Source organism: Erpetoichthys calabaricus, chromosome 4, assembly GCF_900747795.2.
Source record: "Erpetoichthys calabaricus chromosome 4, fErpCal1.3, whole genome shotgun sequence".
Taxonomy (NCBI): Eukaryota; Metazoa; Chordata; class Cladistia; order Polypteriformes; family Polypteridae; genus Erpetoichthys; species Erpetoichthys calabaricus.
Genome location: NC_041397.2, coordinates 213,654,204 through 213,673,613, shown reverse-complemented (window position 1 = coordinate 213,673,613; position 19,410 = coordinate 213,654,204). Strand labels below are relative to the sequence as shown.

The 19,410-nt window shown below is 35.6% G+C and overlaps 1 protein-coding gene across 4 annotated transcripts in view; it reads right to left on the bottom strand.

Annotated features, from left to right (window-relative positions):
- The window catches only part of cntn5 (contactin 5), a 1,396,083-nt gene that overhangs the window by 313,617 nt on the left and 1,063,056 nt on the right, over positions 1–19,410 (bottom strand). For all 4 annotated transcript variants that reach the window (XM_051926456.1, XM_028800281.2, XM_051926458.1 and 1 more), the window contains one exon: positions 11,942–12,123. In XM_051926456.1, coding sequence (XP_051782416.1) covers positions 11,942–12,123 — 182 coding nt within the window. The remainder of the gene's footprint in view (positions 1–11,941; positions 12,124–19,410) is intronic.

Here is a 19,410-nt window from a genome sequence, read left to right as displayed (position 1 = left end):
GTCTGTAATATTTTCTCTTACAGTAATACTGGCTTGTATGTGGCTGCAATATGCGTCACTCTATTGTGTGCATTTAATTTTCTCTTGCAGTAATACTGGTTTGTATTTCCGTAAAATGCCTGTAATTTTCTCTTGACAGTAAAATTGGCTCTGATGTCCGTAATATGCGTTTAATTTTCTGTCACAACAGTGGGCAATCAGCAGATTCTCCCCATCAACTGATGTAATGTGTGGCATGCAGTTGATAATCGTGCTTGTGGCGTCTCTCCAGCAAGTACTGTGCAGTTCCCCAGCAAGTATTTTAATCTGTGCTGTCGTGCAGCTGATTATTGTACAGTATGTGTGGCGTCTCCCCAGCAACGGATTTTATGTGCGCGAAAATAAATCTACTTTTAAAAGTCATCCTATTGTAATATCATGAAAATTAGTATATTTAGGAAAACCCCTTCAACGACTGACACTTTACCGGGCCAGGCTTCTCAATCGCAAATCATGACATCCTCAGAGTGAACACTTGCACAACCACAAACACTAATCCCACCTCTTTGGGGAAGCTGGTCTCCGTGTCTCAGTACCTGATTGGATTTTTCGTGCCTTTTGTTTTAAGTCTTACCTCATTTACAGAAATCCGATTGGATCGTCCGCGCGATATTTTATAGGTCCCGCCCTCTCTGTCTTGTGTGATGCATCAAGCGGCCTTTGAAGCATCTGCTTTGAAGCATCGCACCATGCCCCACGCATGCGCGCTTCACCAGAAGACACACACACACACGGACACTGGACGCACACAGGACTTTTATTAAAGAGGATAATGGAAACTTCATTACAATGAATATAAGGAAAATATGTATACTATTCAGATTGGGGTCGCTGGCAATTCACCCTCTCTAATGGTAGTGGCACAAGTACAGTTCTGCAGCTGCTCTGCTGGGTCTGGTAAACATTAAACCAAGGGCAAAGTAATTAGTTGTCCTTTGCAGGATCAGGGTTACTGTATAACGTGCTTGTCGCATTAACACCCAACCTGTACTCATCATTCTGTCTCTCATGCAACTAACTCTGTGACTCAAGTTTGATAATACCTGTATAAAAAAACAGTGCTTCTTAAACTGCAAAAAATATGTTGTTTGAAAATGAGTTGTTAGTGTAACTTATTTTATAGAAATACGACTACAGAATAAAAATGAGAGGTTAGATGTAACTTTTTTTTATAGAAATACAAATGCGCTTCTAATTTTTTTTTTTTTTCATTCTGGTCCCTACACCCGATCTTTAACTTTATCTTCTATTTTTTTTCAATCCTTCAAAATTGTTGACAGCATTGAAGGTGCAATTCCAAATGCTTTCTCCACCTCTTTTTTCTCCATTCCAGAATCAACTTTTTGCAGGATTGTTTATTATTCTTTCAGCGTAAACTGACACTGTTTCTCACTTTTTTGTTCATCACAAAGAAGACTTTGAGAAGCGCTATGAAACTCGAACAGTACAGTATCCGCACATGACACAACAACCCACGTCCATGTGCATGTTGGTGGAGCAATGACTGAGAATTTGGCTATGTGTATGATGTTGTGCCTACATTATTGCCGAGTCTTGCTGAGACTGCCTCAGACTGGAAAGTTTGCAACAGACTGTCACTTTCTTTTGGCCTAACAAGAAAGAGACAGATTGTTGCAGATTTCCCAAGACTTGTCGAAAGTATAGGTGAAACATTAAGTTTTTTTAGCTTCACATTATAATCTTCGGTAGCCATTTCTGGTCAAAAAAACGTTTGTTATACTGAAATTTATATTTCATTTAAAATGAAATCCATTTAACATGATGTTGATTGAACATTTGTCCAAGCCCAAAAAAAAGTATTAGTTATTCTGAAAATTTCGTTACTTCACGCTAATGAAATTTGAACTGTATACAGAAACTTTGATACTCGATAAGAAATGTCACTCAGCCAATTAGATAATTGGTATCTAATGGGGTAACAGAAGCCAACAACAGAATGAAAAGGAAATGAACCTCAATTTGCAGAGTGGCAGTTCACAAATGGAACCTTCTGCTCTGAATTTCCCAAAATCTGTAACTCCAGGTTGGACTCCTTATATATCATTCTAATTTTAACTGATCATGATAAATAAAAGTTGCTGGGAAAATTGCAGCATTTAATCAAGTATTACTATAAATTATAAACATAGCTGAATAAAAGAAAAACAACAACATAGTTAGTGGGTTTGAGTCTGAATTCTGAAAGTGGATGGATGGATTATTTTTCCCAGTAAAAACATACCCCAAAATTATAATGTATAAAATTTGCTTACGCTTGAAATCAAATATAAGCAATTTCTTATGCAAACGTTGGGACTGATAAAACACTAACTTGGTCTTAAAACTGGCTTAAAGTCATAGAAAGTTTCAGCCATCCTTAAGTCCAAACTAGACTTTTTTTGTGTTGGCATTTAGCAACTCCAGGTAGCAGGACAATAAAGTGAAAATAACATCTCATTTCACTGTGTATTTCAATGACATGTCAGTCACTTTCTGATGTCTGTCTATCCATTCATTGACCCATCCTTCCGTGTTCTGTCTGATTGTTTTAAACCTGTAATGGAACAGGGACTGTGTCATTTCCTAGTAATTGTATCTGTAATGTAATCTCCAATTCAGCACACAGCTCTAAGAGGACGACTCTGGGATGTCTATATCCGCTTATAAGCCAGTCATCATCACAAGAAAGGGCACAAATACAATGTTAAATGACAGAAAATATGTTTTAAGTTTGTTTGCATACATATTTTAGTTGTAGCAAAATAAGCACATTCTTATTTTAAGAAGTTACACGTAGCATAACATTCGGAAGTAACATATTAACTGATTTAAAATTTGAAACATTTTCTGTTATTTATTTGCTTCATGAAAGAGAAAGATATCACATTTTTGTTTTTTAAATATTGTGTCACAGTGTGGTGTATATTAGAGAATTGCTCACAATGCAAAGCCACTGTTTGTTCATGCAGGCATAAGCCGTAAAACCGGACACTATTGTTTAACCCATCTCTTACTGACTATCGAGGATCTGTTTGTCGACAGGAGCAACTTTTGGGCATGTAAAAGAGAAAATATTGAACATATCATACTCAAGTTGAAATAACCTCTCTCAAGTTAAATCTGAAAGAGTTACCTAACCTGTAATTGAAACTGTACAGAGTAGGCCTCTGTCTTTTTTAGGGGTTAGTAAAGTGCAAGAGAATTGCTTTGAACAGGATGGACTATATTATTTGTTAATCTATCTATCCTTTAAAACTGCTTATCGAGGGCAGGGGGCAGCTGGAGCCTATCCTAGCAAGAACAACTCTTGGACAGAGCATGAGCACATTGCAAAGGCACACACACACACACACATATGCACACACACAAACACACACACATAGATATCAGGGGGACATTTAGCATGGCTAATTCACTTATATGCATGTTTTTGGACTGTGGGAGGAAACCGGAGAAAACCCAAGGGGACCTTCATGGTAACTTCTCGCAGGGATATGACAACCCAGACTCCTTACTATGAAGCAGCAGGACTACCACTGGGACACACCATGTGCTGAATTAATTTATTAACACATTTACATTAACTATGGCATTAAAAATTGAGGAAAAATATTATATTTTAGCAACATAGTGCATCTGTTTGGAGGATTGCCCCCTAGCTACTCCATAAACTATACAAAATGTCAGTAATACTTTAAGCTCACATTCACACAAGTTTTGTTTTCTCTTTTCTTCTATGGTCTGAAAGTAAAACCATCACTCAGGAACATGGCCAAATTTATATATTGATTAGGTCATGAATGTTCAAATGGTGTTTTTTTAAGCCATACATGGATATTGGCAGGAGGTGACCAGTAGCAGCTAAATGTGTGTGTACAAGTACACACTTTTTACAGTTTTGTAAATCCAATTTTTTTGTGTTTATACACAGAATTTTAGTTTGAAATATAGGCAAGTTTTAATAAATGAATCCCCTGGAAACTATTTTCATGTCTGAAAATTTTTGAACCTGAACTGGAAGGAGGAACTGAGTATTTAATATGTCTCTCTTGACTCCAAAGAAATCATGCAAGGATGTTATGTAAACATAAGAAAGTTTAAAGTAAAGTTTAAATCCATGAACATAAAAAAACACCTGCTATGGTTTTGATATAAAATAAACATTTTTATGCAGAAAAAAGTAAGGCACAGTTAAAGCAGCTCCTCAAAGCCTACGAAAAAAGGGAATATTGTGAAGTGACTGAAATTAGATTTGTCATTAATTTCTTTCTGTTGTTTAATTCTACCCTTCAACGATGGTCAAGAAGCAGCTCTCTCCCTGAGGTTTTCAGTTCTTAGGCTAGTTTGTGTATCTGCTTTAAAAAGAATCTTCCAAGTGAAAAATATGTTGTCATGTAGTAGCTTTGTGCATCTCCTAAGCAAAGCTGGCAGAAGTGCCCGAAAGCCAAACTACAGGCCATTTCTTTCAGATTTTGCAGTTGTACTGTCAGAACTGTTCACAAGCATATAAAGCATTTTCAACGAACACTCAAAAAAGCAAAAGGCCTGCAGAAACCACTTTGGTACACCTTAACTTTCTAAAGGCCCTGCGGCAAATAGCAAAAAGACATCTCTCAACTGATCTGATTTTAAAAACTTATAAACTATCTAGACATTTTTACCAGGTAACATTACAGATTCAAACTTTTAAGAGGCTGGACACAGGAATAAAAGCAGCTGTCCAACATCTAAAATGTATCTCTCTTTTGATGTTGTTACATCCAGATCATCCTTGAAGGTTATTTTTTATATTTGTCTAAAAGATTTAAAAACACAGAAATGCAACAGAGGTTAGAAACAAAGACTTGCCATTGAAAGCTATTTATTCTCATGTTCTAAATCTTTCAATTTCTTAAATGAGCCCTGCTGGTTATTCTGCAAAATACACAAATACAGAAAATAAATGAATAAATATCAGAATTGTAAAATTAGTACAGCAGATCTGGATGCTATCCAGTATCAAGGTTTTATTTTTAGGAGTTTGACGGCCTCTAAGACATTACAGCCATTTTGGGTGACATGATTAATAGTGAAATATCCTTTTCTTGAAAACTGCTGAGCTGAGCAAACTGCAAACCGACATAGCAGATTAGAGTTATTTTCTATTTAATGCTTTGTCAAATAAAGGATCTCTAGAGAAAAGCAATGACATCCCTCTTACTTGGTCTTTAAAATGACATTTATTTACGATAAAAATTAACTGTACCCATATCCTGATCAAATATTTAATGATTTAATTAATTAAAGGAGGTAATATACACAGTAGAAAGAAGAGTCATTACACCCTTTTAACTCCTTATCAACAAGGCTGCAGCATCTCATTCAGCACATACCCAGATGAATTACTCTGAGTTAGAACGTGAACCTTTTAATTGAAAAATGCATTGAAATCAGCACCTGGGAATTCATAATAGTGGTACTGTATGGCTATAGAAATAGTTCAGCAGGCTAAGCCTCGCTGTTTCTGCACCTTGCTGAAGACTACTTAGCTCCATATTACAGCTATGAGTCCCAGATGAACATTATAGTTATAAAAAGCAAAAAGTATGCCATTGCTAAAACCTATAAACTGCACATTTCAGCAATATTTTTCAGTAAATGAAGCTGGATTTGCCCTTGATATTTTGCAAGCAGCAGCTACTGTATAGTACATATTGTAGGACAAAGTAGGCATTGCCCATTTTACTAGACTTTTAGTGGCACACAAGGCCTGTTAAGACTGCAGATTTAACAGGAATGATGAGATCCAGCCAGATTCCAGAGTGAACACTAAAATGAATGGCCGAACTGTAGTTCTACCAACACTTTGGTAAGCCCCATAATTCATCCAATAATAAAGGTGTAAATCAGAGTTGAGCTGACATCTCTGCAGAGACTCCTTCAGACAAAAGGCACCCAAAAGGACGTTCATTTTCGGCTTGTAACCGCAAACTAATCTCTGGCTGGATGTGATGGATAAAATCACACACCTATAAACAGACACTGGATCTACAACTGGAAAGGACCTTGATCCAATTATCAGTGGTTACACATTCCTTGAAAAGTAGGTGCATGCATCTCTTCTGTCTGTTTGGAGTAAGAAGGTGAACCAGTGCCTATGGAGTAAAACACAGACTTTCTTTGGCCTGGAAGATGCTCTCCATAGAGCCATGAAACTGGAAACACTGAACTAGCTCCAAAATCTATTCTTGTAAGGCAAGCTCTTTTACTGCACCAGAGTCATACGTTTCTTCATGAATTTGCAGAAAACTGAGCAAAAAGCCTAAACAAACTGAGGAAGATAACACCATACCATGGACAAAGGTAATGTGTGCACACCACCACAAACAAGGTTCTTCATTCAAACCTGGAGCCATGACACTCAAGACCATGTGACATTGGACATCATCCTTATAAACTTGGTATTGTAAAACTGTTCATCTATGACAAGAAACATTAGAACTCTCATAAACAACCAGCTAAAGACTTCCTATCATATGTTTAAGTGTTACTGTGCAACAAGCTCATGACTGCATCAGGTAAACCTTTAGCTTTTACAAGATTTTGATCACATAAAAATCAAATGGTTTGAATCACAACAAAACAGTCTAGCCTTCTTTCACCCAAGACTATATACTACAGCAAGGGTGAGCTGACTGTCCAAAAGTGAAATCCTAATTTGAAGAGCTTGTAAAACTATGAAAATCAGGAAAACCTGTAAACAAAGAAACAGCCAGGATCTTCTATGTTATATGCTTGTCTGCTGGTCTAGCCTGTTTTTCATTACATTTTTAATTTTTTTATATAAGCAGTTATCATATTTGTCTAACCCTTGTGTATTATTTTGTGCAACTGTTTTTCCTGCCTTGTGGTAGATGATTGCTGGAATAGGCTTTAGATGCCCTGGATCTGTGGGTCAGGAAAATGAATAGATGCATTATTCTCTATCTGAAAACGACCCTGCTCCAAGTAATCTTGATGTACTAAGAGTCTTGAGGTCAGAAACCAGAGCTACAGGGGCAGGTGTGGAAAATAAAGTAGATGCCTTACTGAATTATCTAATTAATAAGTGGCATTGCCAATGGCAAAATCAAAAATTAATTCATTGTTTACCATCACTGAACCAATTCCTCTTAGCCACACCATTCCTACAGTATACTTTTTTAATTCAATATAATGATGGAATATGCATAATTTAAAAAAAATAATGTGAAATAGTTTCAGTAAAGGTAAAACAGCTTGAAAGAGACAGAAACTAGCATTAGGGCATACCTCCATTAAAATTAATGATACAACAAACTCAAAAACTTCAAATGATGGATTTGTTGTTTTTTTTCCTTCTTTTTCAAGATTTAATTTAATGTAATTGCAAATCAAAAAACAACACCTCAACCATTCAGAAGTAAAACATATTGGTGGGCAAAATCAGTTTTACCATACTTACACTTATCTAAATAAAAATAAAAAAGTTTGAATTATTGTAAGCCACCCTAATTTGGGGTGTTCATAAGAAATGTGGTGATTTACTTTATGAGATAAAAATACATAATAAACAAGAATACTCGAATTGGATATTTGATGTATACAAATTTGTTGCTTTAATTTAAATGTTTAATGTCTAAATAATGTCAACAGAAATTTGTCATTTTACATCCTGTGACAGACGTCCATAGAGGGCTAGATCCCTAGTAAACGATCAAACATCAAAAATAATGTTGTGCTCATAACCAGTGACCATATGATTGAAAAAAATACCCCAAAGTCTTATGTTTACAATTTGTCATTTGTAACCTTCTGGGGGTAGCTCTTAAAGGACTATGACCATCGGTAAAGAATCAAATAAAAATATGTTTATATTTATGATTAGCAACCCTGAAATAGCATTAAACAACACTATAGATGCCTATATTAATAAATTCCATTTTTTTTTCAAACTTTTGTGAAAAGGAATAACTTTGACTTCTTATATGACACTAAAGGGTGAACCCCTTGGATCAGCTGATATGGCATGCACAACTTCAAGTCCTTCTGATCATTTTTACTAAATACACCTATTGGTTTACTGTTTATCATAAGGATGTAATTTCCTCAACAACAATATGGTTCGGAAAATGGCTTAAAAGCTTAAAATGAGTAATTTGTGGGTATAGAAGGCCAGAAATGGAGGGGGATCTAAATGTCTTGCATACCTATCCATCAAGACAAGCTGTTGGGGTTTCCTCGTATCAATGAGTCAGGAAACGTTAAACAAAAAAAAAAAAAAAACCTGAATGATTTCAAAGGGTTCATAAGTACCGTATATACTCGTGTTTAAGTTCTCCCGCGGATAAGTCGGGGCTTGATCTTACCATATAATTTCCCGTATTTTATAATTTCAGTCGTATAAGTTGAATGTGGAAAACTCACGCTATTGGTTCAAGAGATTTCGATATGTTAACGCCCATCTGAGAGAGTAACCATGGAGCACACTGTCTATTTTTTCTATGCATTGTGCCAACGTTACCAGTTTTAACCAAACTATTCTGAAGTGATGTTTGCACTGTTTTGTGTTTTTTGTATCTCACACCCTTTATTTATTTATTGTAAGAGCATCCCTAATCTATGATGGAGCGTTCGATCAGAAGAAAATATGAAGCTGGTTTTAAATTGAAAGTCGTTGAAGTGGCGAAAGAAATTGATAACTGCGCTGCTGCAACAAAATTCGATGTGTCTAAGAAACTGGTGCATGATTGGAGGAAACAAGAAGGTGTAAAAAAAATGAATAAATAAGTGTTGTATTTTTGAACGGGCGTATCAGTCGGGATCTGATTTTATGATCAATTTTTCAGGTTTCAAGACCCGACTTATATTTAAACTCAATCTGGACAATGATTGCGTGGAGACTGTATGTTTCCTTCATATCGGCATTGGGGCAGTAGTTCCCAAACTCGGTTCTGGGGACCCACTGTGGCTGCAGGTTTTGTTCCAACCAGATTCACAATTGGTGATAATAATCGATAATAACTGATCTCATTTAATTAGCTGGTGTTTTTTACTCTTTTCTTATTCTGCATTCAGTAAAACACAACAGTATGGCTTTTACATTTATAAGATATTTAGAAATATTTCTATTTTTTTCTAAAGCTATAAATGTTTAAATATCTTTTTTTGTTTTCCTATTATTTTATTCTTTTCCTGTGTAGTTTGCTCCCTTCATGTGTCCCTATTAGTAACAATTAACAACCAGCACAGCAGACACCCGGGATGATGAAAGTAGCAACAACTTCAGTGTCAGACTCGCTAATTAGTAAATAATCAATTAAATAACCAGAACACCTGGAAAAGCAGAATGAAAATTAGATTGAAAATACTGTTAACGACTTAAAAAAAAACTACATATTCTCCATATAACTGCTTAGTACATTTTAATAAAAATCTACCAAACATAGTTTGAAATTTCTACATTGACTCCAAAATTCAGAAACTAGGAAATAATAACTCAATTAGGCTAAAAGTCCAATGAAAAACAGAAGTTGGTTGGAACAAAAACCTGCAGCTACAGTGGGTCCCCAGGACCCACTTATTTAGTATAATATCCAGTTCAAATTACTCTTAAATATTCCTCTCATCTAAGGACAGGCTCACAAAACTTAAACAGATTTACAAGTATTAACTAGTAATTGAAAAGCACAAAAATGTGAAACATTTTGTAAACATACACAAACATTAAATTAAATAAAAAAAGGTATTTACTGTATACTTTATCTTGACTGGGTGAAAATAAGGAATTTGAGGAAATAATTGTCCAGGATTGGCTGGAACCACTCCATTTGCCTTCATTTTGCCCCGCTCCCTCATGTCAGAGTCTGTTGCTATGCAATGTTACTCAGACAGCAAGAACGTGATTGGCATGGTAATGTAAATAAAAACTAGTAGAAGTCGTTGATATTGAACTGTACATGCTGACATAGCAAACGCCTCTAGTCTAGTTTGGCCATGTTTTGTTTTCTTACTCTTGCTCGCCTTTCTTGTTTCTGATATTTTGTCTACTAATTTTGGATATCTTTACCATTTTTTATCAGTCTTTTTTTGGATCACAGACCTGCTTTTCTGATGATGATTTTTGGATTACGGACTTCAGCAATATTTAACATATTGTTGTGAAATTCATTGCACTATGCAGCTGATTGCACTTGGCTTTTCTGACATAGAAGGTCAGGACTTGGAGACTGTGGTACAGGTGCCATTTCCGTTGCCACATCTGGACGGTGTGCATCTGATGCTTCCAAGTCTGACCTAGACCAACTGGCTGCCCATGAGGGCCCATCTATGTTACAATATGGTACAACTCATGTCAAATACTGTAGTATAATATGGTATATAATATGAAATTCTGATTCTGTGTGTTTTAAATTTTTATGTCTGATTTTTCTCGAATACTCGCGAAAAACATAGAAAAGTAAAATTATCAAAAAGTCATATACAGCATTTGGTATTGGGTTTTGTGCTAATTCTAAAATTGATGGATTAATTACTTTTAAAAATGGACTACAAATTCCATGTCCTGGGTTTGAATCATACACCTAGTTGAAGTCAGAGAAGGTTTGTTTGGGGTATTATGTTTTTCTTCCAACATTTCAAAGGAGTGCATGTGTTTAGTTATTTGGTGAATGCGAGTGGGTATGTAAGTAGACCCTGCAATAAACTGATGTTCTCTCCATATTGGCTTCCAGCCTTCTGGCCAGTGCTGCTGGGATAGGCAATCACCTTCTATGACCTTGATTTCATAAACTATAGAGTAATCCTTGATACTTGGAAATGTCAGATAACCCATGACACAGTTTAATTACTAAAAAAATGTTCAGTAATTTTGTCCAAGTAAAAATATGTGACAGGTGACTGTTCAGTAGTGGACTTGAAGAAGTCTAAGCCATTATGTAAGGGAGAATGTGCAAAAGGAACACTGTCCTGATGTGGAGGACTGTTTGGAATGTTACTATATGAAAAAGTGCCTCTATGAAATATTAACTTTAAGGGCTGAATACTGTATGTCTGTAATTATCCATCCATTTCATTCATAATTCTCTTAGTTCAGTAGAGGGATGAGCAGAGTCAGAGCTTCAGCAGTCAGAAGCAGGTACGTGACAGGAATCAACACTAAATGGGATGCCATTCTGTAACAGGTCACACTAACACACATAGTCTCTCTTACTCCTATCAATACAATTTAAATCTCAATTATTTCAATGGGATGTGGAAAGAAATTAGAGTAACCATTTATCAAGATAATATCCGTAGAACTTTTCTTCACCCTCACGTTGAAAATGTTTCTTGTGTTAATCAAAAGCAGAAACTCCCCAGTAACAAATTAAGATTACATACGATAGCACAAAGAAATGTAAAAAAAAATCCAAGGCAGTGAGAACTTTTTATAGGCACTGTACAATTCTGTTAGAGCGAGAGTCATCTTGTATCCATCAAATGAAATGTACTTTTGATGTATCATGTGCATTAATCATATGTCAGTGTGACTTGGGGAAAAACACTATTCATTATATTAGCACTGTGGCATTCATCTTTGATAAATCTGCTCTATAATAAACTAATATTATAGAAAAACTGAAAAAATGCAGCAGAAATGTTATTTATGTCACTGAAACAAAGACCTTTACCCTGAAGTCTTTTTGAAATGAAATTGGCAAGGACATTACTAATCCAAATTCTATGCCTAAAATTGAAACACTGAATACTGTACATAACATATTTTTCTTTGTCAGGGACTGCTAATGAACAACCCTTTAAGACTACATCTTTGATATATGGTAAACTCCAACACTTTCATTTCTACATTTGTTTGTGGTAAAATTGATGATCTCCATCACATTCTGCCTTCTCGTACACTTACTGTAAATCTGGAGCTGCCCCCTGAATGTATTCTTCCCCCGAGAATTCTCCGCTCTACACTCATATGCACCAGAATCATCCAGCTGCACATTAGGAATCTCAAGTACGGCCTGGGATTTTCGCAGCCTGGCTTTACTTGGAATATTTCCATTCAGTCTCCTCCATGTAATTGTGGGAACAGGGCTGAAACACAAAAACACAAAAGGAAAATTCTCCTTGTGAACTCATTTCTTTAAAAAATTTAACACATTTTTCATTAGCTATGAATGTGCAATTCAGGAGTAAAGCCCACTACATACTGCAGAACAGTGGCAGGGATAGTTATTATATCCGTGTCCTTTGTATTTAGTTATTGGAATAATCTACACTTGTTCTTTAACTGAGGACTGTTCACTGTGCCAGCATTCAGTGAAGAGCGTTATACAAAAATAAAATAATAAAGTTGTGTTTACAATCTTTCCATGCATATTCTTAAGCTTCTTCTTCTTGGTCAGGTTCACCAAGAACTTATATTCTGATCAAAATGAACACAGAGTAGGATATAGACCCTGATGCAAATCCATTCAAATGACACACATATTCTTTTACCAGGGGGATTTAGGCTAATAAATCAATATGAAAAAAATGTGTTCCTGGAAACAATTATATGAGCACATGAACACACAAAAGGCCAATGTGGAAGACACACTGGTTGAGGTTCAAATGGGGGAGCAAAAAATTTGTGAGGGAAGCATTACTCATTGAGCCAGATATACAAAATGAAATCATTGTTTCACAATCTATCATATTATTCAAATATAGTGCCTCAAAATTTAAAATGTTATTGCCTTACCTACAACTTCTACTCTTTTACCAACAAAACATTTGAAGAACCTGTTTTTCTTTCTCATTTGTTTGGATTACTGCTGTTCTCTCCTCTTCTGCCTATACACAAATCTATTGTAACTTATATTCAAGAGTCTATCCTTTCAAAAATCAGACAATGCAGGGACCCTCCTTAGACTTCCTGCTGTCATGGAACAGTATTAAATTCTACAGGTTGGAAAAAAGAGGGCTGCATTCAGCAAGCTATTTTACAAAAAATGTGCAAAACAATGTGCAAATAAATAGAGATTTTTCAGTTTAATCCATTTGAATGGTCCTTTTCAGGTCTGCATAAATCAGATTTCTACCAATGGAGATGCAATGTTCTGTTAGAAATCTACTACATGCAACTGTTATTTGTTTTCAGCATACCTGCTTGTACCAAAAGGTTAACTCTGAAATTGAGTCTGTTAAAAAAGGTAGCATGAGACAATTCAGACAACAGTTCCTGAGTACAGCCATAAGGTGGAATAGCTCATCTGGCAGATGTTAAAAATTCTAGGCTTAACCGACTCAGAGAAATATTAGGATGGCCATTCATCACAAAACTATTACAATGCATATGAAGCACACTCTAAGCTTCCCAATCCATTATTCATAAGAAAAAATGAATCATTTCTTAATATCTCAAATGAAAGGCAAAAGACCCTCATCGGACACTATTTATCCTGAATTCATAAGTGTTTGATCTTTGCCACAGCAGCGGAGGAGGAAAAGAATTAGAATGAGTCTTTCTTTATTTATGTGAATATTAAAGAAAACAATTCTTTGTAGAAAGCCATGTTTTCTCTCTTGATTACTCATTTGCAGTAAAAAATAGAAGGTATTATGCTTTGGAAGATTCACTATTTTTAGTCACTAGCTACAAGGTATGTTTTGGATCTAAACTGCATGGATAGTAAGCAGAAAAAAATGGCCTTTTTGTGCCATGCCAAACCCTCATTGCAATATGATTTTAAAATAATGTAGTTGGTGCAGTCAGTTGCATTGCTGCATAACATACTAGGACCAGAGTATACAGGTATTTTCCTGTTTCAATGTATTCTGGGTGGCATGTTCTTCAGTGTTAACATGCTTGCATGAGTTTAATACCATAGTTGAAAGACATGCAATACTAATGTAAGACAAAAGCACATGTAAGACTAAATTGGCCCAGGGTAAGTGTGCGTGTACTTCAACGTGTCCTGTGCATAATCCCAAAATCAAAGTCTTTAAATCTAGGCAGAAATTCCTAGCCCCTAAAAAATAACTCAGAAGTACATGCCAAGAATTATACAATGTCTCCACAAATTTGGACAACAGCTTAAATAGTGTCACACAGATAGCACTGTACCACTCGACTTCCTGGGGCATGGCTGAGACAATGGACATCTATTTGCTTCATAGCGATAGGAACACAAAATAGGAACAATCACAAAAAATAAAATGGTGTAGTGACAAACGAAAAAATGTAGTGAATAAAAAATAAGTGACACGATTTTATTAAAAAATGCATTAAAAATTACAAAAATAATTTTTTTTCTTGTACTAAGCTTTTGTTGTTCATATGTGACTAAAAACTAAATCATAGGGTGCCCATGAAAGATTTAATTTGAGTCAATTAAAATGCATAGATTCGTTAAAGTGAAATTTCTAACCAGCTTAACTACGGAAAGAAGATGACACATCATATAAAAGTTGATTGAACCTTTGACTGTTTGATCAAAAATTCAAACACACTAACCACTTGACCAACAGGACTAATTTTTCATATATATGTGTGTAGGCTAAAAGCAGTATATATACAGTTAGGTCCATAAATATTTGGACAGAGACAACTTTTTTCTAATTTTGGTTCTGTACATTACCACAATGAATTTTAAATGAAACAGCTCAGATTCAGTTGAAGTGCAGACTTTCAGCTTTAATTCAGTGGGGTGAACAAAATGATTGCATAAAAATGTGAGGCAACTAAAGCATTTTTTAACACAATCCCTTCATTTCAGGGGCTCAAAAGTAATTGGACAAATTAAATAACTGGAAATAAAATGTTCATTTCTAATACTTGGTTGAAAACCCTTTGCTGGCAATAACAGCCTGAAGTCTTGAACTCATGGACATCACCAGATGCTGGGTTTCCTCCTTTTTAATGCTCTGCCAGGCCTTTACTGCAGCGGCTTTCAGTTGTTGTTTGTTTGTGGGCCTTTCTGTCTGAAGTTTAGTCTTCAACAAGTGAAATGCATGCTCAATTGGGTTAAGATCAGGTGACTGACTTGGCCATTCAAGAATTTTCCACTTCTTTGCTTTAATAAACTCCTGGGTTGCTTTGGCTGTATGTTTTGGGTCATTGTGTTTCATGTCTGTATCATGAAATGCCGCCCAATCAGTTTGATTGCATTTAGCTGGATTTGAGCAGACAGTATGTCTGTGAACACCTCAGAATTCATTCGGCTGCTTCTGTCCTGTGTAACATCATCAATAAACACTAGTGTCCCAGTGCCATTGGCAGTCATGCACTCCCAAGCCATCACACTGCCTCCACCATGTTTTACAGATGATGTGGTATGCTTTGGATAATGAGCTGTTCCACGCCTTCTCCATACTTTTTTCTTGCCATCATTCTGGTAGAGGTTGATCTTGGTTTCATATGTCCAAAGAATGTTTTTCCAGAACTGTGCTGGCTTTTTTAGATGTTCTTTAGCAAAAGTCCAATCTAGCCTTTCTATTCTTGAGACTTATGAGTGGTTTGCACCTTGCAGTGCACCCTCTGTATTTACTTTCATGCAGTCTTCTGTTTATGGTAGACTTGGATGTCGATACGCCTACCCCCTGGAGAGTGTTGTTCACTTGGTTGGCTGTTGTGAACGGGTTTCTCTTCACCATGGAAATGATTCTGCGATCATCCACCACTGTTGTCTTCCGTGGACGTCCAGGTCTTTTTGCGTTGCTGAGTTCACCAGTGCTGGCTTTCTTTCTCAGGATGTACCAAACTGTAGATTTTGCCACTCATAATATTATAGCAATTTCTTGGATGGGTTTTTTTCTGTTTTCGCAGCTTAAGGATGGCTTCTTTCACCTGCATGGAGAGCTCCTTTGACTGCATGTTGTCTGTTCACAGCAAAATCTTCCACATGCAAGCACCACACCTCAAATCAACTCCAGGCCTTTTATCTGTTTAATTGATAATGACAGAACGATGGACTTGCCCACACCTGCCAATGAAATAGCCTTTGAGTCAATTGTCCAATTACTTTTGAGCCCCTGAAATGAAGGGATTGTGTTAAAAAAATGCTTTAGTTGCCTCACATTTTTATGCAATCGTTTTGTTCACCCCACTGAATAAAAGCTGAAAGTCTGCACTTCAACTGCATCTGAGTTGTTTCATTTAAAATTCATTGTGGTAAAGTACAGAACCAAAATTAGAAAAAAGTTGTCTCTGTCCAAATATTTATGGACCTAACTGTATGTGTATTGTCTAAAAATATAAGGAAATAAGAAATTTAAATTTGACATAATTAATGTACAGGTCCGTGGTCAAAACTGATGAAATATTGCATTGTCACCGGAGATCAGCATGCATGAAAGGTTTGAAGGAAATTGGTTCAGTAAAAGTGGGCAAAATATTGATTGAAATATTTGACTGAGATAGAGAGAGCAAGTTGAATAAAATCATGCAATGAACTAGATGTCTTCAAAAAAACAAGAGCAGAAAACAAAAGTCAGAACAGCATGATTTAATATGTTATGAAAAAATACAAGAGATTAAATAAAAAATGTATTAAGAGAGAGGATTATTTAGTTACGGTTATTTCCTTTTACTCCCATTTTGATTACAAGTTCCATTTTACATTTGGCTTTGTTTATCAGTATATTGTGACTTTTTATTGTACAAGATTGGAATATACTGTATATATAACAATTGTTTACATCGACATTCTTACAATTGGAGTAAATGCAGGTTAAACGACATGCTCAGTAGTTACACAGTTTGCTGGAGACAACATTGTGAATTAAAGTCCAAGGCTATAACCACAGCACCACACTATGACCTGCTGTTGATATTTTTATATAGTATAGTCTCATTTGTGTTTGTATAAATTTATTTCTGCAAAATGTGCACTTACCAGTTACATTTAGATTTCATTACAATGTATACTTGTGTGTGTTGTTTCTTTCAAAGTCCTTACAGTTTTATTCATTTATCGTTATATGATGTAGGCGTTTAGCCATTGGGTCCTGCACTATTTTGGAAGAACATATCCCTCATAAGAAAAGTTTTTTTTTCTCATAATTTTGACACCTGTGTGACTGGTGTTTGATGCACTGCTCTTGGAAGGTTTATGGAAAAGAAATTCTGGAGTAGTAGGAGTTAATGCATTTTATCAGTTTTCCTAATTTAGGATAGTAATCCTAACTTCACCAGGATTTAGGAGAGCTTGTGAGCTGTCCTAACTTTTTTGGAGCTGCCAGAAGATGACGTTCAAGCAAAGATTGGTTTAAACTTCCCAGGGAAGGCTAAATATTTCGGAAACGCTGGACAACAATGGACTCATAAAAAGATATTAATCTGACAGAGATGGATACTGCCCATGTATTAGGATTAGCCATGAGCTGTTAGCCAAAATTAAAGTGGTGGTGCCATTACACTTTTTGGACACAGGGAAAAATTAAGCTCTTGTTATAGTGATGATCTGGGTACATTACAACCAACCATTTCTAAAATTTTGCACTAAACTTTGAATGCCCTTCGTGTGAGGTATGTAATGCTAAGATTTATACATTTTCCCACAACTCTGCATGAAGTAATGTTAAAGCAATGCTGCCAATGTGCAAATCGGCATGCACATAAAGATCACTGCTCCAAGTGTGGATAAGCACACAAATCTGAATCACAACCAATATCACAGTATAAACAGAGGTGGTTATAAATGTATTGTTTAGCCAGCATATTACCCTGAAGATAAGCAAGATTGGATGGGTAACTGACAACAAAATGGTACACAGGTATGCTGAGCTCTGCGTTACACGAACCCCTGAAAAATTTGTGTTACTCTTTACAAGCCTGAGAAGGTTTAAGACAGCAGACAGAGACTCCTAGAGCACTGGACAAATCGAGTATCACAGAAGATAAGGAGTATTATGAAGACATCAATGGAACATGAGTCTGGAAGATGACTGGGAATATTGGAAGAGTAAACACAACTTCAGTAACAGTGTAGGAATAGTAGTGGCTAACTTTATTAATGGTTGCTTTACAATGCAGTTCCATGGCCATAACAGTGGGAAGGTGATTCTTCTGAAAATATGGCTGTGAATCATTTATTGTCAAATAAACATGCTCATTATTGAGCTTAAATATCAAGTAGGTGTGTGTGTCTTGGTCTTTCCATCTCGGTGTTCAATACTATTATTAATATATAATAGTACTACGGTGTTCAATACTATAATTATATATAATAATATTAATAATATTATTCTTGATGTTGAGATGTGGCAACATTTACTGTGTATGCAGCTTAGCGCAATATCATACCTTATTGTTCTCCTACGTCTTTGACTATAATTATTAGTTATTATTATTATTATTCTCTTTTTGATGAAGCCTTAGTGTTAGTATCATAAAACTACAAAGCGTCATTAAGAGTGTCAATTTGCGGCACAGGGTGCCATAATTTCGTGATGACATTTATGCTTCGTAAAAAATGATTGTGTTCTGTTCTGAGGTAGGACAAATTTGTATCCCAGTAAGACATTAAGTTCAATTCCTGGGAGTAACTCTGAGATGCTTGATACAGGCACTGGTCTTTACATTTGAAGAAAGACATAACAGTGCAAGAAAAAGTCCAACACAAAGCGAATAGAAATATTGTACAATTCCTTTACATAAAGATCTGAAGATGTATGGAACAAATGACCTGACAGTGTCATTAGGAATAACCCTCTGAGTACTCTGATGTCTTTACTTGATATTATTTTGGGCACATTATACAGTAAGTGCAGATATTCAAATGCTATATTGGCTTGAATGGATGGCTTTCATCAAAAATGTCAAGTTTTTAATTTGAGCAGTGTAAAGTGGTGGAAAACTTAACAGCCTAAAATGGAGTGCATCAGAATTGGGCCCTCAAGCCCAACAAAGTCAAATGCCAGGAAAAATACTACAAAATTAATCAGTTCATTTAAATTAGGCAGTGTGCTGTTTACTTCTGTACAATCCATAACCTTTTACTTGATCACCATATTCATTAGTTCAGCCAAAGAAGCTGTAGTCAACACAAAATAAACATTTTTTCTATATATGTAATGAAAAAGTGATTAATTTACTCTGTGTGCCATAATAAATAAACAATAAAACTGAAAAGAAGGTCACACTGGCAGTTAGATGATTTACTGCTGACTTTTTAGGGGAACATATTACTTTATTACTATCAACCTAAAATCCTTTCAGTGAAGGAAAAAGAGTCTAAGAGAAGTTTAGTTTCATCAAAAAGTGTCGCAAAAAGTTAGCATTTGTAAACAAACATTATTATGAAAATGTCACAACTTTTTTTCTTTAATATTGTTTACTGTTAATTTAGTATATTTTGGCATTTACCCTGTATACTGACCTGTGTGTTCATTAATTCA